Below are 21,794 nucleotides of genomic sequence, written 5' to 3'. Positions count from 1 at the left end.
TGCACAGGCTTAAAGTTAAATATGTGCTGGGGATAATGTTATTTCTATTCTGTAATAGCTGCCTCTGTCTGTTTTATGCAGTATTGAAATTTCTTTACAGTATCACCTGTGCTGTACATGGTGACTTTCAGCAGTGAAATTTCATCTCTTCCATGAGAACATGTATCATATTATTAGGACAATGGGCTATCTACAGAGTAACTATTTTGGTAACTAAGCCATTTTCCCTCTTATGGACATCCCTTATCCATATCTCATAGGATTGTTCTAGAAGTGATGAGCCCATGATTGTTAGGACTCTGCAATCTGAGAAAGAAGCCTCAACTTCCTGTGGCCACAGGGAAACAGCAAAACTTACTCAGCGATGTAAGAGGGCAACTGCATTATTTACTTTGAAAGCTCTTGAAGGCAGGGACTATCTACTTGTTCTCTGTATAGGGCATAGCCCAATAGTCTTGGTCCATGACTGAGGCTCCCAGTTCTAGTAGAATACATATTAATAATGGGTAATGCATTTTATTATTAACTACTGTAGCTTGTTTTCTAAGTGAATGTATTAACATGTATGAGGAAATTATAGACAGGATGAAGTATAAAGACATAAATGAGTTGCAAGTCTTGTATAAAAATAAGGAATTTATTTTTTAAACCACTTTAAGAATAAGGTGCTGTTAATACAGCTGTGACAATCATGTGGTAGTTCAGGCTCTGGTTATTAAAAAGTGATTTTGCATCTCATTATTACATATTTTATGTGCTGCTGTCCAAATAAAATCCAGTTAAACATATTCCAGTTATATAGCCTAATTCTTGCTATTAGGATGACAAAAATTGAAGGGTAATAGACTGAAGGCTATAAAACTACCTGTGTCCAAATTTATGAATTCTTAGGTTATTTTGCTGGATTTGCAGGGAATGAATACATTTTACAGTTCTTCCTATGTTTCTGTTCAAGATGGCCTTTCTGCTGGGGCTTCTGGATGCACACTGCTGGAGAGAGGGGGAAAAACCCGATGTAACTTTCAAGATTTGGGAGTAAATACTAGAGAGACTATGGCACACGTGAAAGACTGTAAAACAGGTGGAGTAACTCCATTTCCTTCAGCTTAGCCTTACCTTCTAAGGATCTGATTTGGGGAGGTGCTAAGTACCAGTAGTCCATTGATTTCAGCGAGTTGCAAGAGCTCCATGTCTTCAGCAGCAAGCCCACAGTATTTGGTTAATACATGAGAACATGAAAATATGCTGAGAGCCCTTAACTTGAAGCTCAGGTTGCTCCTTACCTCAGAATATGTTTTCAGCCGCTTACAGGAGTTTCCAGTTATCAAGAGAATGTTCAGAGATGTCTAATTTTTGACCTGTAAATTCTCTTTGTGTTACTTGTATGATATATTTCAACTTTCTTGGCTTCTGAAGTTAAGCTTCTCTGACATAACACAATACATTTTGCATTAGTACTTCTGGCAGGTGCTCTTGATCTGATGAATCGAAGGGATTAATATATCTAACCAGAGAAAATCTTTATCTTAGTTTTAAAAAAAAGAATAGAATAAACATGGCTTCTGTAGTAAGATGTGGAATAAATGTCTCTTGTATTTGTTAAATGAAGTATTAAGAAACTGATTCAAAGATTGACTTTCAACATTGTTCAGAATCAAGAATATTGTCTATCAAACAAGGAGGGCATTTTGATTTTATTTTTTCACAGAAAAATGTAGTCTCTGCTAAACAAAAAATTCCACTAGAGTGGAAATGTGGTCTTATGGATGTGGCAAAGGACCAGGAGTCAGATCTGTGTTCTGTTACTGAATCTGCCAGTTACTTTTTGTGTGACGTTATGTAAACTACTTATAAAGCCTCCTATGCCTAAGTCTCCTAGTCTAGAAAATGGAGTTAACAGCACTCTACTTCATAGGGGTATTGTCTGGTTTAATATTTAAGTGCTTTGAGATCCTTGGATGGAACATGATACAGAATTAAACAGTATTATTTCTTAGTCAGACGTTTGCATGCATTTCAAGTATAACTGGGATGAGCCACATCATTGTGGTGTACTGTTTTATTATACTGCAAAGCAGGTTGGTTTTACAGTTAAAAGTAAACTTGCGCTGCCTAAGTACAGTGACTGCATTTATGTGTGTCATGCTTTGTCTGGAATATAAAAGATGGTAGTAATAAGTATTTTATGGAAACTGCTTTTTTGAGGGGGGGGAGAGAGGGGGGGGGGAAAACGAGCAGTCTGACATAAACCTTACAAGCTGACATGAGCAGGGTTCCTTAGTTATGTCTCCAGAACAGTACACACTGGAGCATCTCTCTGTGTGTAACCTGGTGATTGGTCATAAATCTAGTCTTCATGATCCTTCAAAATAAGAAATCAAAGGCTGGTTACACCCTCCCTTACCCCCCCCCCCGCATATTTATTTGGAGCTTTATTATTATTTATTTTGACAGGTCTGGTATGTTTTGCCAGTCACCATCAAATAGTTAATTGGGAGAAATAAACTAATCTTTAGTGTATTTTTTTGTAAAATAACATGTTGACAGTGGGAAATGACTTTTTCTAGTCCATTTGTATCATTTTATGTTTCATTAGACATTGTGTTCCATCTACTTGTATTGATGTTGGTAAGGCACTCATTTTGATTGACTTGCGTTTGTATTTCGATGACTTTCTTGTCAAAAAGATCTTAGTGTTGTTTCTTAAGTTTATTGAGCAATAAAGTATTGCCTGTAATTACGTAATAGGATTTAAATATTTTTGGTAGTAATATTTCTCTTAAAAGAAATAAACTTACTTGTCTGTTTCAGGCTTCAGTGGAATTCCAGTGAAAGTGGTCACAAACCTATATAGCTTAGGCTTGCCTAAGGAATGGCAGCTTTACCAATACCACGTAACATTTAATCCAGAGTTGGAATCAAGGCGCCTGCGCCTTGCTTTGCTTTACAGCCATACCGAACTTCTTGGAAAAGCCAAAGCATTTGATGGAGCTATCCTTTTTCTTTCTCAAAAGCTGGAAAATCAGGTGAAGATAAGCCTCTTATGCACTTTTACATTACCACAAAGCCAGTCATTTTAATTATGACCTTTGTGTTGCCAGGCTGAAACGATCCCCTCCCCAAAACCTTTTGTTTTATTTGTTTAAAAGAGTTCAAATAATTTTGTAACCAAGCCATCTCCTCTTATCTGAAGATTGGTGTTGGCAACATCTACTGCCGGAGGGGATGGTTTAGTGAGCTAAACACTAAGATTGAAATAACAGGATCAATTCAGGTTATCATCCTCCAAGATAGATATATTGAATTTCTTGCATTTTATTGTATGTGGATCTTTAAAAAATGAGGCTTGTCCACTTTGTGAGAACACTAAAGATGGCACTGTAATGATGTCCTTGGCCAAAATTCCCCTGGCCACCATCTTCTGATATGTAGAGTTTTACATGCTGATTGTCTTATCTGACTTCTGTCCTTCCACACAGAGGTGCCTGCATTTCATTAGTGCAGCATTTATGCATACATTTTGGCAATTTTTAATTGAGCATAGCTCCCATTTCAACTGTTTGTTATGTCTGTTAAGCTAATAGAGGGTTTCAGTTGTTGTTAGTGACTGCCAGTGTGATGCTTTGCTCTTGTTTGACGATAAGTTGGCTGCGTGCGTGTTCCCTCTGTGTGCTGTTCCAGCTCCGCAGATAGCTGACACAGCAAACCCCGAGAGAACCCCCAAAGACTGCAGACTCTAGTAAGGTACGAAGGAACCCGATCCAGATTTATTGTCAAACAAAGCACAGTAATAGTTTCCTGTAGACTCTACAAGACATACTACAAATTTGTGCCCCCTGGCAATTGACTGGCTCAGTCAGTAGCGGGACTTTCCACTGCCCCCTAGGTCAGACAAAGATGTGCACTTCGGGACCTTCTTTTATACAGTTTACTTATCCCTACTGATGTATTGAGGTACAGCCCCTTGGCTCATTAGGGTGCTGTCTCCCCTCTGATCATGTTGTTTCAGACAAACAGATCTATCCATCATGCTGTCCTGTCTCTAAGATGCACCTGCCTGTTCCTTGTTATGTTTGTGGAATGTCCTTGTATCGGGCTGTCCAGGTGTCATCTTGGCAGAAGTTCCTTTTATTAGCACTTGTATGTGAATGCATCTGCTTCTAACAACCCTCTTTTCGCCATCTTCTGTGAGTGAGGCCTGCCTCTGGCTCACAGCCAAGCTTTTGCTTAGCAATGCTTGGAAGTACTTTGGTTCAGGCTTCAGGCCTCAGACTGGGCCTCTGACACAAGAGTTTGTTTCAGGGCCTCATCTTACTACATCAGTTTCCAGGTCTGTCAATCTAACACTTTTCAAAGCTTGAATATACAATATGTTTTTTAAAAGGTAGAAAAAGACAGAACTGTGGTGTACAGTTCTTTATTTTCTGGGGCTTCACATAGCACACTGAACTATCTTCACTTTACCTTATTAAAATTGCTATTGCACTTTAGTTGTATTTCTCAGTGTTTGGTGGCCTTACAAGCATTGTTCAGTCTCAAGTTTTTAGTAACATTGCTAGTGTTCCAATAGTCTGCAGTTTGAAGCATATTACTGGAACAAAAGGTGAGTAAGTGGGGGAAAAAGACTTGTAAACCAAGAAGCTGTTTAAGTGGGTTTATGGAAGAAAATGCCACAACGCTTTAGCTTCTTCTGGGTTATGCTGTAGCAGCAGTTTTCTGGCATAGAAATAAATTTTAAATTATCAGTGACCTTTGCATTGTAGGAAAGCTCTGTCTTTGAGAGAGTAAAGATTGTGCCGATAAACACAGAGCTCTGGATATGTTGGTTGAAGACCTGCATGCCTCATTAATTTTTGCATTAGTTACAGTCTTGTTGTGAACATTAACTTCCTGATCCCAGAAAATCGATGAAAAGACAAATTATCTGAACAGTAATATAGGATACATTTTTGGGCAGTTAAACTTTTACAACTACTATTCTGTATTCCAGGCAAGATGTGCAATGGATATTACATGTATGTGTTTTGAATTTTTTTCTTAGGTTACGGAATTAGTGAGTGTAACAAAAAGAGGTGAAACTGTAAACATCACCATTACACTAACAAATCAGCTAGTATCAAGTTCCCCTGTGTGCATTCAGTTTTTCAATATCATCTTAAAAAAGTAAGCGGTTTTGAAAGTGTTTGTTTTAGATTAACTGTTAAAGATGGAGCATAAAAACATGGCCTTATAAAAAATGGTGTGAAAATTAAACTTCTAAAAAGTTGCATGTCTAGTAGCATCTGACTTTTTCAGTTGTTTAAGTTGTAAAAATGTAGGTAGTAAAAAAAAAAATTATGAAATATTAATTGCCAGAAGTAGTTATAAAAAATATAAGTACTTCTGATGAAAGTGTTAACATAAATGTGATACTGTCATTATTTAGTAGTATTACCTATTATTAAAACTTTATTTATGTCCAGTGTTTTGGGCAGCAGTAGTGATTTCCACTTGAATTTTGAAGATCAACTTTTTTGAGATTCTACACTCCCTTAACACATGAATAGCTCAGTGTATGGAATTGTGTGCATTTGTTAAAGGACATGTTTTTTCTTTTATAAGAACCATTGGAATTAATTAATTTATTGTATTCCATAATGCAGGTGTAACTCAACTCTGTCTTAATCAAATCTCACAGCTGTGTGGCCTCATTGCCCCCATACCATGTGTTTGTAAATCGCCACCACACAGACTTTTTGACTTCACTTATCAATTGTGCATTAGACCTTTCAGTAGAATGGGTAGTACTAGCTACTGTTGTCCTGAACTCTTGCAGTATTTCCACTTTGTACTAAGGGGCATTATAGCTAATATTGGTTTCTGAACTGCTCCTTTTTTTCCTTGTGACTATGTTTCACTGATCTGGATGTGGTCTTTTTCTTTTTAATTTTTTTTCTTGCACAGTAGATTGTGAGATTTACTAGATATAGTTTAATTTTCAGGTCCAAATTGCTGCCTTGAAACCTGAGCAATTTCTAGAAGATAGCTTTGTTTGAAGAATTATTCCAGGGGGAATTCTGCGCCACTGCGCACACAGAATTCATGACCTTCACAGATTTCTTTGCTTCCCTGCGGAAAAGTGACTTCTGATAGGGAAGCAAAGGGAGGCTGCAAGAGTAGTCATGTGCCCTTCCCTGGCAGTGCAGACACATTGGTTCAGGTGCCCAGAGCAGCTTGTAGAGATGGGGATGAGGAGGAGGCTGGGCAGTCGTGTGTGTGAGAGAGACAGACGTTCTGTTCCTCTCGCTTGCTATTGTGGCACGCTCAGCATGGAGGGGTAGGCATGGAGCAGGCTCTGTCCCCTCAGGCGGAGCAGAATGTAGCAGCTTGCCTGCTTAGTGAATTGTACTCATTGTTCTTAGTGAATTTCCCCATGGAGTATAAAACAGGTGTAAAAGTTTTAAGGGTCCTTTACATTGCCAGAATGGTCTAATGGAGCCTTATTATAAAGGACAGTATGGCCTTATAAAGGCTTATGGTGCTTTAGTGATTAGAACTGTTCTAAATTTTTGGACTGAAAAAATTTCCTCTCAAAATGTGCTCCATGAACTGTTTGCTACTTACCTTTCTGGAGATGGTCAGTAGCCAATATAAATTGAGTTTGATTCCCCAACCCTCACTTGTTCTTCAGTTGCCTATGATGTAACAGTGAGCATATGGCTGCATATATTTGTGTTGACTAATAATTCAAAGTAAAGGGTCAAACCTAACTACATTACTATTAGAGAGAGGAGGTTTGGGGATTTCCTTCCATGCTCCCCACTCCCATTCTCCATCCATTATATTGTAATTTAAATAAGTTACCAAAATAATTGAAACTAGTGTGATTATATTGTGTTAATTTAGCAAATGAAATATGCAGAATTTTAAAATATTGTGAGCAGAATTTTTAATGTTTTTGGCACAGAATTCCCCTAGGAGTAAAGAATATAGCTAGATTTGAGACTTGCATTGTGAGTTCAGCTTCTGTTGTGAATTTTGTTAACTTAAAATGTAATGATCTAATAATGAGTTAAAAATCTAGTCTGAAATCTATTTTCAGTGTGTTCTCAGAGTTATACTTATGTGATGTGTTGAAAAATATGCATTAATACATAGGGTTTTGAAAAAACTGTCCATGTACCAAGTTGGACGGAACTTCTACAGTCCTTCAGACCCAGTGGAAATGCCCCAGCACAAGTAAGGTTTTGGGGTTTTTTCCCCTTTTAATTCTAGAATTTTCTAATAACAGTTTATGCTAACATGTAAATTCTTTCCAGTACATCGTGCTGGAGAATAGTTTTTAATGTCTGAGCTTTGTGTTTGAACAGAATCTCTGCCATCACACAGAGGATTATTATTTTAATTCTTAGGATGTGCTGAATTATTAATACAAATTGCAGCAGGAACTTGGGTACAGAATCGCTACCATAAGGCAGAGCTAGGCAAACCAGTGATGATACTCTTTGTATTACCAATGTGAGAAGAGAAAGAGGTTATACGTCTTGCATGTTTGTATACATTAAATATGCAAAACTTAATTTTAAACACATGGCAGCTAAGATGGTGGAAGTGGACCTATGTTGTTAAATATGTGTTAATTCAAAAAGAGTTATTTTAAATATTTTTCTTTGCATTCTGTAAGACTGACTCTTTGGCCAGGATTTGCTGTTTCCATTACACAGTTTGAGAACAGAGTGATGTTAAGTGCTGATGTGAGCCATAAAGTCCTTCGCAGTGAGACTGTTCTGGAATTCATGACAAGTCTGTATACCAGGATTGACAGCGCGTGCTTCATACAAACATGTGAAAAGGAGCTAATAGGGCTTATTGTGCTTACGAGGTAAAGACATCACTATTTATTTTGCTGTTCTGTTGACTTAGGTGTCCTGTCAACTAGAACTATTATTACATAATGGCTTTTTGCACTTCTTTCTACTTAAAAAGTTGTAGTCCATGTTAAAACTTGTAGTGGTTTTTTGTCATTCATAAACTAAGTGTTCATGAGGCAGAAGATGACTTTCTGTTAAGGATTATAAGTGTGTCTTTCAGTAGAAAGATCTGCAAAAGCAGGAGCGCATGAAAGAAATCTGGGTGTCCCATGAAGAGGACAAATGTGGAGGTGGATAATGTATGTGGGGGAGAGCTGCTAGTTTTTGTGGCTATTAGTCTGGTTTGGGAGGATATTGTAGATACGTCCAGGTCACAAGGATATTTACCTCACGTGGGAGTGCATTGGGTGTCTCCCACCAGAAAAAGAAACTCCTGTGGGAAGTGTCTTTAAGAGGGAGCCTCCCTATCACAGTATTGCTGCCCCTTGAAGGGGCAGTGGGCCATCAGTTTTCTCCCCTCACTGTGTCTTTATTGTCTCTAGAAGATTGAGGTGGCCATTATTGACCCTTCCCCCTGCATGATCCTCCTGTTCTGTGGGAATTGGATTGGGAGAAGCCAAAAAACCCCAGCAGAACCTGGATTTGTACAGGGCTTTGATTTCTTTTGCCTGCTACATGTACCACAGTGTGACTCTTCTCTTTCTTTTTTTATTCTGATTTTTAACAGAGTCTTCTGGGGTCTGATGTTAGGCCACTGTTCAACCCCACTTGGGGCTAGGTAGTACACCATTTTAGTCTGTTTTCTCTCACAGTTTGGATTGCTCTTGCGGCACCTCTTCCTTCTGGCCTGGAAGGAGTGATGGATATGTACTACTTGAATTTGATGACTTCAAAGCTTGCACACTGATCCTGCAAAGACATATGCATGTCATTATTTTTAGAGTGCTGTGAGTAATTCTAGTGGCCTCAATGGGAATACTTGCAGTAGATAAAATTAATGCATGCACATGTCTTTGCTGATTTGGAGCCTTAGATTTTTTGAAACATAATTCAGTGTAGTTAAAATTATCTCCGAGTTATTAGAGTAAATATGTATCTACTGGTGCATGTATGTTAAAACTGTCTTTTGTAAATTAATCAGTCTGGTTTGCAGTAATATTTGATAAGATTTTTTTAAAAATTTTTATTGTACTACTGAAAATTTATTAAAGGTGCAAGCTTTATCCTTTGAGAAAATATAGAAGACAGTATCACATTCAACTGATATTTCTTGTGTCATTCTAAGCTCCCCCCCCCCACATACATACAAATGGGGAAGTCTCTATACTGGAGAAGACTTATGACTATACCACACTTAAACAGGCCAAGCAATTAAATCCCCTCACTTATTGTGCATTTTCCCAGATATAACAATAAAACCTACCGTATTGATGATATTGACTGGTGTGTGAAGCCAACGGACACATTTCCAAAACGTGATGGCACTGAAATCTCTTATGTTGATTATTATAAGCAGGTAGGTTAAAAACTAGGAAGCTGTTACAAAATAATATAATTTTTTTTGATTGTGTAGCTGCTTCTGAATGTACTAGCGCTGTAATTGTGGCAAGTATGACCAAAGTTTTCTATATTAAACACAAAAAAGGAACCATTTTTAGTAGTATGATGTACATTGGAAATACAGTACTGTTACATTTGGATGTTTAAAATTACTTTTACTAATAAACTCTGGTAACTCTTTGCCAGGTTCTAGGATGAGGAACTGTTTGTAAAGTGTTTTGAAGATGAAATAATTCTTTATAAGTATGAAATATTATTAACAGCATTCTGTATATTAGAGTGTTCGGCTTAACCTTTTATGAAAAGTAACAGAACTTTAACTTGTTCCATTGTCTTAAAGTATTCTCAGGACAGAGTGCTCTTGGCAAGTGAGAGCAAACATTGCTCCATCCATAAACATACATGCATAAAAAATAAGTTACAGTGAAATCCTAAGAATAATGATATTTCACACTTACATGGTACTTACATATTTGAAACACTTTATGAACATTAATAAAATCATGAGTACACTTAGTGTGGCAAAAAGCATTTTCACACTCATCACTACTATATTGCATGGTGTATTAGTAAAAGTAATTTTAAATATCTAAAAATATTTAAAAATCTAGATAACCAATGTACAATAAGATTAGAAATAGTCCCTTTTTGTGTTTAGTATGCTTCAAAGCACATAAACATGCTAATATGGAAAAAAATCTGCTCATACTCCAGATGCTGCATGTACAATACACATTAAAAGGTGTTATATTTCATTGGTTCCAGTGCTGGAAACACAACTTTACAGTAGTTAGAAATGCCATTGTTATCCATCTTTGCCCTTGTTCATATGTTTAAGGGCAGGCTTACGTTTGGTCTTATCGCAGGCATCCTATCCTAATCATATTTTGAGACATTAGATTGAGGTAAAGTATTGCTGCTTTTCATTTAAAGGTTTAATTAGGCCAAAAGATAAAATTGGGACTGTTACACTTGTTGGGTGCATTTGGCTTTGTACCTTCAAATACATTCTTCCTGAATGATCTTATTATTAGTTCCAGAGTAAATCCAGTATTCCACTGATTTCTGTGGAGTTGCTCCTTATTTATACTAGTATAACTGATAACAGAATCTGGTCTTTCATTGTAATTATTGATGCAGATGTATAAAGTAGCTAGCTAGTCAGATACCTTCCTTTATGTCTACAGGTATAAAATCCCTTTATGCATTTTGGTTCCATTTTCTCCTTTGTCTGAGTTGTATTGGAAGTGATAGTGAATTAGAACCTCTGTCTTTATAATATGAACTGGTTCTTTACAAATACAAGAAAATACAGAAGGGTAGGGATTGGCATGTTGTTATGCAGAGAAGACAATACTTCATTCTTATCCCTGTTGGTTGGCCAGGAATCACTTCCAGTGGAAGCAAAAGATTATTCTACATACATGTGGAAACCAGAAAAGGAATATAGTAGCTGATGGTGGTGGCAGCATGAGAACAGTAGCAGAAAATGTCATACAAGAAAACTTAAGATTGTGTACTGCTTTGTACCTTGTGTAGGTATTTAGACCTGTGTAAAATATTAGTCATTCCTATTTGGTAGCGATTAACACTCGGTGGAATCAGGCCCAGTATCTTTCCAGAGAGTAGTTTTGAGTGATGTTAGAAGCACAGGATAAAAACATAGAGCCAGATTCTCAGTGTACTGGACCCTACTCTCTGCCTTCCCCATAATCCTGGGGGCTGTTTTTGACAACTGGTGCAATTTAGAATAGTCTCAGGCCTGTTGTGAATTATATTGAATTAGTTGTGGTTCCTGAGGATCTATCCCCTGAGCTGGGGATGGCTGAAGCACTGCCTGTTTCGGTTCTTGCACTATATGCCCTATACATCGGGAGAGTAAGGAATAACTGGTTTAGAGGTATCTATGCCAGTTTTACCACACAGGAATTCCTCTATATAAGAGGAATCCCATGTGGTTGGAAAAGTCTGCTTTCCTTCTCTTTTGTACCTCCAGATTGGGTGAGTGCATGTATCTCTATATGTGGACAAGATTATTTTGATCTTTATTGTACAGCCCAAAACACAGCCACTGGAATAGCTTGCAGCTTATGAGCAGATTTGACTAATTATCTGGAACGTGGTACAGTGTCTTCTGATTAACCTTTTCCTCAATAATATTTCACCTTACAGCAGTATGATATAGTCCTGATTGACCTAAATCAGCCTATGCTGGTTAGCCGATTGAAAAGTAAGCAGAATAGCACTGTTGAACCACGAGTTGTCCACCTGATTCCTGAACTGTGCTATCTAACAGGTAAACCACACTTAACTTATAATTCTTGTCTGATCCAGCAGCCAGGTAATGTAGTCTGACAGCAAAAGAGGGCAGGGAGCACTTGGAATGGTATTTACTTAGCAAAATGACAGTATATTAAACTTACTCTGACTCAGTATGATGGGGGAAGCATGGGGCAGAACCAGACCTGGCTGCTGAAGAGACCGCCAGCTCCTTAGTTTATGTGTCATATGGAAACTGCACTAGGGCCTCTGAGGGTATGTCTACACAGCATTTGAGAGCGAGCCTCTCAGCCCGGTTGATAGACTCAGACTTGTGGTAGTTCTGTAAAAATGGCTGTTTGACGTTGCAGCATGGACTGGAGCTCTGGGTCTGAAGCCTAGAGAGGAGTCATGCTCGGAGACCTGCTGCTGTGGGCTGTGTAGACATACCCTTAGATTCAACTTGGGATGGGGTTGGGGAGAACCAAGCACTTCTAATACCGCAAAGTCCTGAGTTAATTAAGGAGAGAAATATGACAGACACCAGTATCCCCCCGCTGCCCCCAAAATGAGAGGTTTTCCTTATACCATTCAGGGTCCCTATGTTGGGGGTAGGGGCAGTGAGGACCTAATGAGGTGATAAAGACAAGTAACCCTCACACGATTAAACAATAATAATACCATTTATTTAAATATTTTTGGATGTTTTCTACATTTTCAAATATATTGATTTCAATTACAACAGAATACACAGTGTACAGTGCTCACTTTATATTTTTATTACAAGTATTTGCACAGTAAAAAAAAAAAGGTTTTTCAGTTCACCTCATACAAGTACTGTACTGCAGTCTCTTTAGCATGAAAGTCGAACTTACAAATGTAGAATTATGTACAAAAAACTGCATTCACAAATAAAACAACGTAAAATTTTAGAACCTGCTAGTCCACTCAGTCCTACTTCTTGTTCAGCCAGTTACTCAAACAAATACGTTTGTTTACATTTGCAAGAGATAATGCTACCCGCTTCTTGATTACATTGTCACCTGAAAGTGAGAACAGGCGTTCTTGTGGCAATGTAGTAGCCATAATTGCAAGATATTTACATGCCAGATGAACTAAAGATTCATATGTCCCTTCATGCTTCAACCACCATTCCAGGGGACATGCATCCATGCTGATGACTGGTTCTACTTGATAACGATCCAAAGCAGACCGTGTAGACCGACGCATGTTCATTTTTATTATCTGAGTCAGATGCCACCAGCAGAAGGTTGATTTTCTTTTTTGGTAATTCAGGTTCTGTAGTTTCCACATCAGAGTGTTGCTTTTTTAAGACTTTTGAAAGCAAGCTTCACACTTTGTCCCTCTCAGATTTTGGAAGGCACTTCCGATTCTTAAATCTTGGGTCAAGTGCTGTAGTTATCTTTAGAAATCTCACATTGGTACCTTCTTTGTGTTTTCTCACATCTGCTGTGAAAGTGTTCTTAAAATGAACAACATGTGCAGGGTCATCATCCGAGACTGCTATAACATGAAATATATGGCAGAATGTGGGTAAAACAGAGCAGGGGACATACAGTTCTTCCCCAAGGAGTTCAGTCACAAATTTAATTAATGCATTATTTTTTTTAAAGAGTATCATCAGTATGGAAGCATGTCCTCTGGAATGATAGTCAAAGAGGGAAGGGGGATACAAATGTTTATCATATCTGGCTATGCCGGCTACAAAAGTGCCATGCAAATGCCTGGTCTCACTTTCTGGTGACATTGTAAATAAGAAGAGGGCACCATTATCTCTTGTAAATGTAAACAAACCTATTTGTCTTAGCAATTGGCTGAACAAGAAGTAGGACTGAGTGGACTTGTAGGCTCTGAAGTTTTACATAGTTTTGTTTTTGAGTGCAGTTATATAACAAAAAAATACACGTTTTCGGTTGCACTTTCATGACAAAGATTGCACTACAGTCTGTACTTGAATGAGGTTAATTGAAAAATACTATTTATCATTTTTAAGTGCAAATATTTGTAATAAAAAATAATATACAATTTGATTTCAATTACAACACAGAATACAATATATATGAAAATGTAGAAAAACATCCAACATATATAATCCATTTCAATTGGTATTCTGTTTTTTAGCAGTGCGATTAAAACTGTGATTAATCGCAATTAATTTTTTTAATCACAATTTTTTTTAATCGCATGAATTAACTGTGATTAATCAACAGCCCTAAACAGTTATTTAACTTAAACTAGAAACAGGAGCCTATATGAGGTATGTCTAGGTATGTGTGTGCTTGGGCATTTTGCTTACCCTCACTGTTTGTTTCCTAATTTGTAAAATAAGGATAAATAATATCTGTTATACAGGTATTTTGAGAGGCTTAATTGGCTAGATCTTATTTTGATTTAAAACAGTTGTAAATCAGGAGCAACTCAGTTGAAGTTGGTAGATTTACACCAGTGCAAGATCAGAATTAGGACCCTGGTGATCATATAGTGCTTTGAAAATGTAAAATGGTACATAAATTCTAATTATTATTTTGTTTACAGGAATTCACTTTAGCCAACAGGCTCAACAGTGATCCACATGACACAGACTCAGATTCATTTTCTTACTTTTAAAGACAGACTTTTCAGTACTTTATATGCTGTGCGCAGTTACATTATCTAAGGGAAGAGAAAAATTAGGTTGCTATAGTGGGTTCTCATATGGTGGGTCACTGTTAGTTTCTTTACAAGAGTTGTGTGTGTTTTTAATTGACTATTTTATTCTGCCAGAATTTAGCAGTTATTTTCCCTGTCACCAAACAGCTTCTTTAAATATTCATGAGTGAAGTGCAGTGTATATGCTGCACTGGTAAGAACTAGAGTCATATTTTAGATATTCAGGAAGTGGGAGAACTTTCACATGTTTGCTTTGCAGAAAATGGAGAAGTTCTTAAAATGCTTGCTCATGTTGATGCTATGTTAGATGTGCGTGCCCATGTGGCTGCTGGAGATTTTTGCTTTAGTGGTATCTGTAGGGCCGAATCTGGTGCCTTCTGGAGCCTGGCACTCATGTGCCGATATGTGAGGTGACACCGGCCCTGTGCTCTCTCAGTTCCTTCTTATTGCCTGTGACAGTTGCTGGAACGCCTTTCCTCTTGCGACTGCAAGAACTTACAGTGGTTCTCTTTCATAGTTTCTTGTATATAGTTGCTCAGTAGAGTTAGTATTTTGTAGTTAGTAAGTTAGAGTTAGTTAATGGTCCCATCAGGGACATCATCCGAGGGATGGAGCATGTTCCGGTCCCCAGACCTCAAACTGTGTTCCGCTCGTTGTAAGCTTATACTGGTCAGTGACTCCTATAGAAGCTATCTGAAGTGTTTGAGGGAGACACACGTTTAAGATAAGTGCAGAATTCGTAAAAACTTTAGACCAAGGACTCAAAAGGACAGAGATCTGTTTGAAAGCCCTCCTGATGGAGGCGGCTCTGAGACCGGCCTCGGAGTCATCCCATTCTGACTCTGGGCATGTTTGCATTGGTGCAGAATGCTCCACTGGCACTGGGTTCACCCTGGCACCATTCACCATCGCTGATGCCAAGAAAGAGGTGCAAAAAACAATGGGGGTGTTCCCTGGCGCTGAGAAAGGAAAGGGAGGGCAGGTAAATGACCCGTCTTGGGCCACCTGCCTTCTGTGGAGTGGCAAGGGGCAGCTTCTTCACCAAGGGCCCCAAGCCCACCCAGGGAACTACCTCAGACTCCTGGGAGCGGTAGGGGACACCTACATATAACGATTACTTCAATACCAGAGGCATTTCAGGTGGCCAGGGATCTCATTAGGTATCCCCACTTATGCAACGGGATACCTAATTAGCTACAGAGTCAGCGAAGGCTCTTCCCTCCAAATGGAAGCTCTCCATAGGACCACCGCAGTGGGCACTTGGTCGTTGCTGGTCCTGGAGTCATGGCACCAGTCTGTCACATCATTGCCCTGATCTTCTGTACCACAACTATGGTCTCCAATCCTGCGGCCCAGGTCGCTGGCTCCATGTTCACACTCTTCAGCTTCATTATGTGGCTCGCTGACCTTGCAATGTCGGTCACCAACCTCGTGGTATTGGCTGCCCTCCTCTCGGCAACAGTTGGTGATGCTGCAGCACCAATCGCTGACTCCTCGAAGGTCCTCGACGTGGTCTCCAGCTCGATGCCACTCTCCACCATCTCGACTGTGGTCCCTGCCTGCACAGTACCATTCTCCAGAACACTGCCAGTCACCTTCCTCTTAGCACTGCGTTCCGGCCTCCTGTCAGGGCTGACATAGGGAGGCACTGACAGCCCCGCCATGGTCCCCAAGGGAGGAGTCCTCCTCGGAATCGGAGGGGGAATTCAGTTCACAGCCTCACAAACATTGGTCAGCCTGGGCACTGGACTTTAGAGCTGGACCCCGCAGCCACTCATGATGCCAGACCCGTATTCTCACTGATCATCCGCAGCCACATCCGAGAAGCAGTCCATGGCACTGCCTGCACTGGTGAAGGAACCAGACTTGGTCTTTGATGCTGGTACTAAAGGACAAGTGTCGGTTCCAAGGGAGACTTCCTGGTAGAAGGTGCCACAGCCTCTCCCTTGGTATTGTCATCATCTTCCTCATCCCTGGACGAGGCAGTTGCAGATTCCTTCCACCCACTCCCACCAGATGACTTTTGTCCCACCAGGAGGAGCTCAGAGCCAACACATAGCCTCTTTGCCATACTGGTGGCTGCAGCATTCTCTAAGTGCATGAAGTGGTGCTGAAAGTGGTTAAGGCCCTTTGGCAGACCCCATCCCCTTTGCCATCAATGTCTAAGAGGGCAGAAAAGAAATTTATGTGCTTGCCAAGCACTGTGAATATTTACATTCACACCCACTTCCAGCATCTCTGGTAGTGTTTGCTGCAAATGAGCGGGACAGGCAAGTGCCACACCCAAAAACAAGGATGCTAGAAAACTGGACCTCTTTAGGAGAAAAATGTATTCTACTGTCAGTCTCCAACCTAGGATATCTAACCAGCAGCCATTCTTGGGGAGATATAATTACAATATCTGGGATTTGTTGAGTAAATTTAAAGACTCCGTGCCACAAGAACAGGAGTTCGTATACATCCTGAAGGAGAGTAAAAGGTAGCCAGAGCCTCTCTCCAGTTGGCATTGGATGCTGCTGATTTGGTGACCAGGTCAATGGCCTCCACTATATCCATGAGACGCAACTTATGGCTGTCCCAAGAAGTGCAGCAGTCCATTCAGAACCTTCCATTTGAGGGCAAAGTTCTGTTTCCAGAGTAAATGGATACCGGGCTGCACGAACTGAAAGATTCCTCTGCCATGCTTTGCTCCTTGGGACTGTACATGTCTCAGGCTGACATTTCCGGCCACCTCTACTGCCTAGATTCTCGGGTTCACCATGGCAGAGCTCCTACAAAAGAGGGGACAAACAAAGGTTTTAAATGTCATCGTCATCCCACCCTGTCATGCTCCAGCTGCCTAGTTGGGGCCCGCACAATAGCCAAGTGGCCCAGGGCCAGCATTTTGAGGGTGCACCCGAGGAAGGTATTTCAGTCTGGCCCCAGGATCCATCCCCCCTTCTGTTTCTGAACTGCTTGTCTCCTTTCATCACTGTGCAGGCTCAGGTTACCTCAGACTGTTGGGTGCTCAACACCATTGCAACTGGCTACACCCTGCAGTTTTCCTCCATCCCTCCTTCCCTGTGCCTTTTCAGGGACCCGTCTCACGAGCAATACCTCGTCCAGGAGGTGGAAACTCCTACAGATTGGAGCCATAAAGGAAGCTCCTCAAGACATGAGGGGAAAGGGGTTTTATTCCCAATATTTCCTAATCCTGAAGGCCAGAGGCAGCTTCAGACCTATCCTAGACCTGCGTCGCCTCACCAAATATCTCAGGAAGTTGAAGTTCCGCATGGTCTCCCTGGCCTCCATCATCCCCTCTCTTGGATCAGTTTCCTGTTTCCACATTTCTATTCTCCATGGACACAGGAGATTCCTCCCATTTGTAGTGGGCCAATGCCATTTACAATTCATGGTGCTTCCCTTTGATCTTTTGTCTGCTCAGAGGGTGTTCACAAAGTGTATAGCGGTAGTGGCCGCATACGTGAGACTTCAGGGTATAGATCTACACATACCTCGATGACTGACTTGTCAGAGGCAGGTCAAGAGCCCAGGTTCTGCACAGCCTCAATCTGGTGTGGGCCACCAGTCAGGATCTGGGCCTGCTTCTAAACAAGTGGAAATCAACCCTGACTCCAATTCAGGAGATAGTTTGTAGGGGCAGTACTCAATTCTACTCAGGCCAGGGCCTTTCTGCCAGAGTCCCAGTTCTGAGCCATGTTGGACCTCATCACACGTAAGAGCCTGACCACTCGGGTATGCCTCAAGGTGCTGGGCCATATGGCAGCATGTACTTAAGTAGTCCAGCATACACGTCTATGCCTCTGGACCCTGCAGACATGGCTGGCATTGGTTTGTGCTCCTGGCAGACATGATTTGGATCTAGTGGTCACAGTCCCATCCCTAACCTGTTGGACAGATCCCTGATCAGCGTTGGAAGAAATTCCCTTCGTGGCCCAATCTCCATCTATGACATTGGTCTCTGATGCTTTGGATCTGGGGTAGGGAGCCCAACTCAATGACCTCAGCACACAAAGCCTCTGGTCACAGGAGGATCGTGCCCTCCACATAAATGTTAGGGAATTCAGGGCTATATGCTTGGCCTGCCAGGTGTTTGTTCCCTACCTGAGGGGCAGAATGGTTCAAATCCTGATGGACAGTAGTGCCGTGATGTTCTATATCAACAAGCAAGGTGGAGCTCGCTTGTCAGCCGTATGCCAAGAGGCTCTCCAGTTATGGGATATCTGTGTACAGTGTGCCATTCATCTCATGGCGTCACACCTTCTGGGTACCAGGAATGCCCTGGCAAATCTCTTCAGGGGGTCTTTTCTCACTTTGAGTGGTCACTACACCCAGAGGCCATCAGTGTGATCTTCCAGAGGTGAGGGACTTCCCAGGTGGACCTGTTCGCATCCAGGAAGAACAGATAGTGTCACCAGTTCTGCATGATCTGCGGGTTCGCCAGAGGTTCCCTCTCCGATGCCTTCCTACTTCCATGGATGGAGGCACTACTATACACCTTTCCTCTGGTACCTCTGGTTCTTCTCTGAGAGCTTGCTTATGTCTATTCCATTTTAGGTATAATACACGCCCATGTGAGATTTTTGCCTTAGCGGTACCTGTAGTGTCAGCTGTTGTGCCCTCTGGAGTGCTGTGCTCATGGCACAGTATATCAGGTGCCACCAGCCCTATGCCCTCTGAGTTCCTTCCTACTGTGCATGGTGGTCAGTCAGAGCGCCACCTTGCTCATTAAGGACTTGTGGTTACTTCCTTTAGACTTTGTGCCTTTTGGCTTTGTGTATAGTTATCTTTAGCGTTAAGTACCTGTTAATTGCACTAGTTAGTGTTAGTAGTTAGGTCCCAGCGGAGACTTTTCCTTCTGCGACTCCTGTAACAGGCCTATGCCTGTTAGTGACCCCCACGGTGGCTGTCTCAGGTGCCTGGGGGAAGCACACGTTTGCAAGAACTTTAGGCCTCACATGCAGAAGGAGACACACATCAGGCTTAGAGCCGTGCTTATGGAGTCCACCTTCTGCCTGGCGTCTGAGCCATCTTGGCACGAGTCTCCCAGTACCTCAGCATCAACGCAAAGTGTGCCACCGGGGTCCTCCCAGCACTGCTGCATGTCGCCAGTGCAGAAGAAAAGGGCCAAGAAGCACGGTTCCCTGGCACTGACAAAGGGCAAGTCAGCTGGGAGCAAGGAGTGGGCCCTGAGCTTCCTGCCTATACCGGAGCCCTGTGGTCAGCCCTCCCTGCTCAGGGCCGTCAGCCTGACAAAAGGTCCTTCTTTGACTCCTGTGAGCAGGAATGGACCTACTCCCCTGCCGGCACCGATGCCTTCGAAGACCTAAGCGTGAAGGAGCACAGGCCTCCTCCTGCGCAACCAGAGCCACCAGTGCCTCAGGCTTTGGCTAAGGCTCCCCAAGAGGGCAACCCAGCTGACAAGGCTCCTCAGGGAGTGGTGGAGCGCTGCCAATCACTTGAGACAGTGGTGCGCTCTCTACCTAAGCACTGCCAGTTGCCAGTGCCTATGTTAAGACTGACAAGGACTTACCCCTGGTTGCTGGCTCTGCAGTCACAGTCCTTGTTTTCTCTATATTACTGACGCCAGTTACCGTCCCCAAGACCATAGTTACAGTGCCATTCTCGGTCACCAGCACCGTGGGAATGATCTCTTTCCTGCCTCCAATCTCCTCGGCATTGCACCCACTCACAATACCATCAGCGCCGGTCCCCTCGGGCGGGGCACTTATCTCCAGTATCAGTGGAGACCCAGGCCTCGACAGCCCCTCCGTGGTCTCCAGAAAGGGGCTCCTCCAGTACCGAGGGCCACTTCAGCTGGTCACCCTGGCCTCAGCAGCGGGACTGGGCATCGGAGCTGACAGCAGTGGCAGTTGGACAGTGGCAGCCAGGGCCGTGGCCTGCTCACTGATAGTGTTGGAATGTCTGGAGGGTTCCAGTCATGGCGATGCTCCCCTCAGTCCATTTGTCAGCCACCACCACGGAACTGTGGCTGCTAGCACCAGGCCTGGCACCGGAGGAGCACCCGGTGAGTGACCCTCAGGAGGCTGTGCCTAACCCGAAGCCATCCTCCCCAGCAGAGGAGGAACAGGTCCCCCCCTCTGCCCATACGGTCCTCCTCGTCCTACCCCAATGAGGCGATTGCAGGCCCATCCAGCACCAGCCTGCCTGATAACTTTAAGGACCGCCAGGCCCTGCTGTGGCGCATAGCTGACAACCTGGTCTTGGAAGTGGAGGAGATGGCTGAACAGGAGGACACTCTCTGTTTAACATCTTGTCAGCCTCAACCCCTGCCCGTATAGCGCTGTCGGTGCGTGAAGGGGTACTCAATATTGCCAAGGCCATTGGGCAGATACCCTCTTCCATCCCTCCCACCTCAAAACGAACTGAGAAAAAGTACTTTGTTCCAGCCAAAAATTTGAATATCTTTATGCCCACTCCATGGCTCACTGGTGGTTTCAGTGGCCAATGAAAAGGAGAAGCAGGTGCACTCTAGTTCTACCTAAAAAAACAAGGAGGCCAAGCGACTGGACTTATTTGGAAGAAAAATTTATTCAATAGCAAGTCTATAGTTTTGGGCGTCAAATCACCATCCTGGGCCACTGTAACTTAATGGAACACTCTCCTTAAATTTAAGGAGTCCCTCCTGCAGGAGCAGGCCCAGGAGTTTGGCACTCTTGTGCAGGAGGGCATGTCGGTGGCCTGCTGTGCCCTGCAAATAATGTGAGATGTAGCGGATTCGGCAGCAAGGATGGTGGCGTTTGCAGTGGTGATGAGGTGCAGCTTCTGGCTTCAAACAGCTGGACTCATCCAGGAGATACAGACCTCCATTCAGGACCTTCCCTTTGATGGGAACGGTTTGTTTTCTGACCAAACGGATGCGAGGCTGCATGAAGTGAAGGACACTAAAGCAACCCTTGTTCCCTGGGTGTCCACACGACACAGTCAGCACGTAATCCATTCCAGCTGCCCTCGCCACCAAGGTCATGGCATCTGCATTCCAGACCTGCCAGGAGAAGGGATAGTGACACCGCCCTTCTGCCTCCTGCGCAGCCTAGCCAGACTAAACTTTAGGCAGGGCAGAAGTGCCTGTTTCGATTCGGTCGAGAGCGACGCCCCAGCGGATTCCCCGGATCTGCTACCTTTCTTCAGTCACCTTTTTCCTTACCACTCAGCCTGGTTGAGGATTATGTCTTATTGTTGGGTCCTGGACATAATAGCTCAGGGATATACCCTGCAAGTTTTGGTCATCTCTCCTTCCCACCCCTGTCTCTCTCTTCAGGGACCCTTCTCATGAGCAACTCCTCATTCAGGAGGTTGACAACCTTCTGCATCTGGGGGCCATGAAGTAAGTTCCTTGGGACATGAAAGGAAAGGGGTTCTACTCTGGTACTTCCTAATCCCAAAAGCCAAAGGGGGTGCCAGACCCATCCTAGACCTGCGCTGCCTCAACAA

At 42.4% G+C, this 21,794-nt stretch overlaps 1 protein-coding gene across 2 annotated transcripts in view; it reads left to right on the top strand.

Moving 5' to 3' along the window:
- PIWIL4 (piwi like RNA-mediated gene silencing 4) overlaps positions 1-21,794 on the top strand; it is a 75,614-nt gene that overhangs the window by 1,195 nt on the left and 52,625 nt on the right. The window contains exons 2-10 of one of the 2 annotated variants that reach the window (XM_050940893.1): positions 261-366; positions 956-1,081; positions 2,812-3,026; positions 5,042-5,163; positions 7,138-7,218; positions 7,664-7,861; positions 8,578-8,628; positions 9,255-9,366; positions 11,583-11,706. In XM_050940893.1, the coding sequence (XP_050796850.1) occupies positions 261-366; positions 956-1,081; positions 2,812-3,026; positions 5,042-5,163; positions 7,138-7,218; positions 7,664-7,861; positions 8,578-8,628; positions 9,255-9,366; positions 11,583-11,706 (1,135 nt within the window). The remainder of the gene's footprint in view (positions 1-260; positions 367-955; positions 1,082-2,811; positions 3,027-5,041; positions 5,164-7,137; positions 7,219-7,663; positions 7,862-8,577; positions 8,629-9,254; positions 9,367-11,582; positions 11,707-21,794) is intronic. The other variant, XM_050940903.1, reaches the window with a different exon arrangement.

Source organism: Gopherus flavomarginatus, chromosome 1, assembly GCF_025201925.1.
Source record: "Gopherus flavomarginatus isolate rGopFla2 chromosome 1, rGopFla2.mat.asm, whole genome shotgun sequence".
Taxonomy (NCBI): Eukaryota; Metazoa; Chordata; order Testudines; family Testudinidae; genus Gopherus; species Gopherus flavomarginatus.
This window is presented reverse-complemented; position numbering and strand designations above follow the sequence as displayed.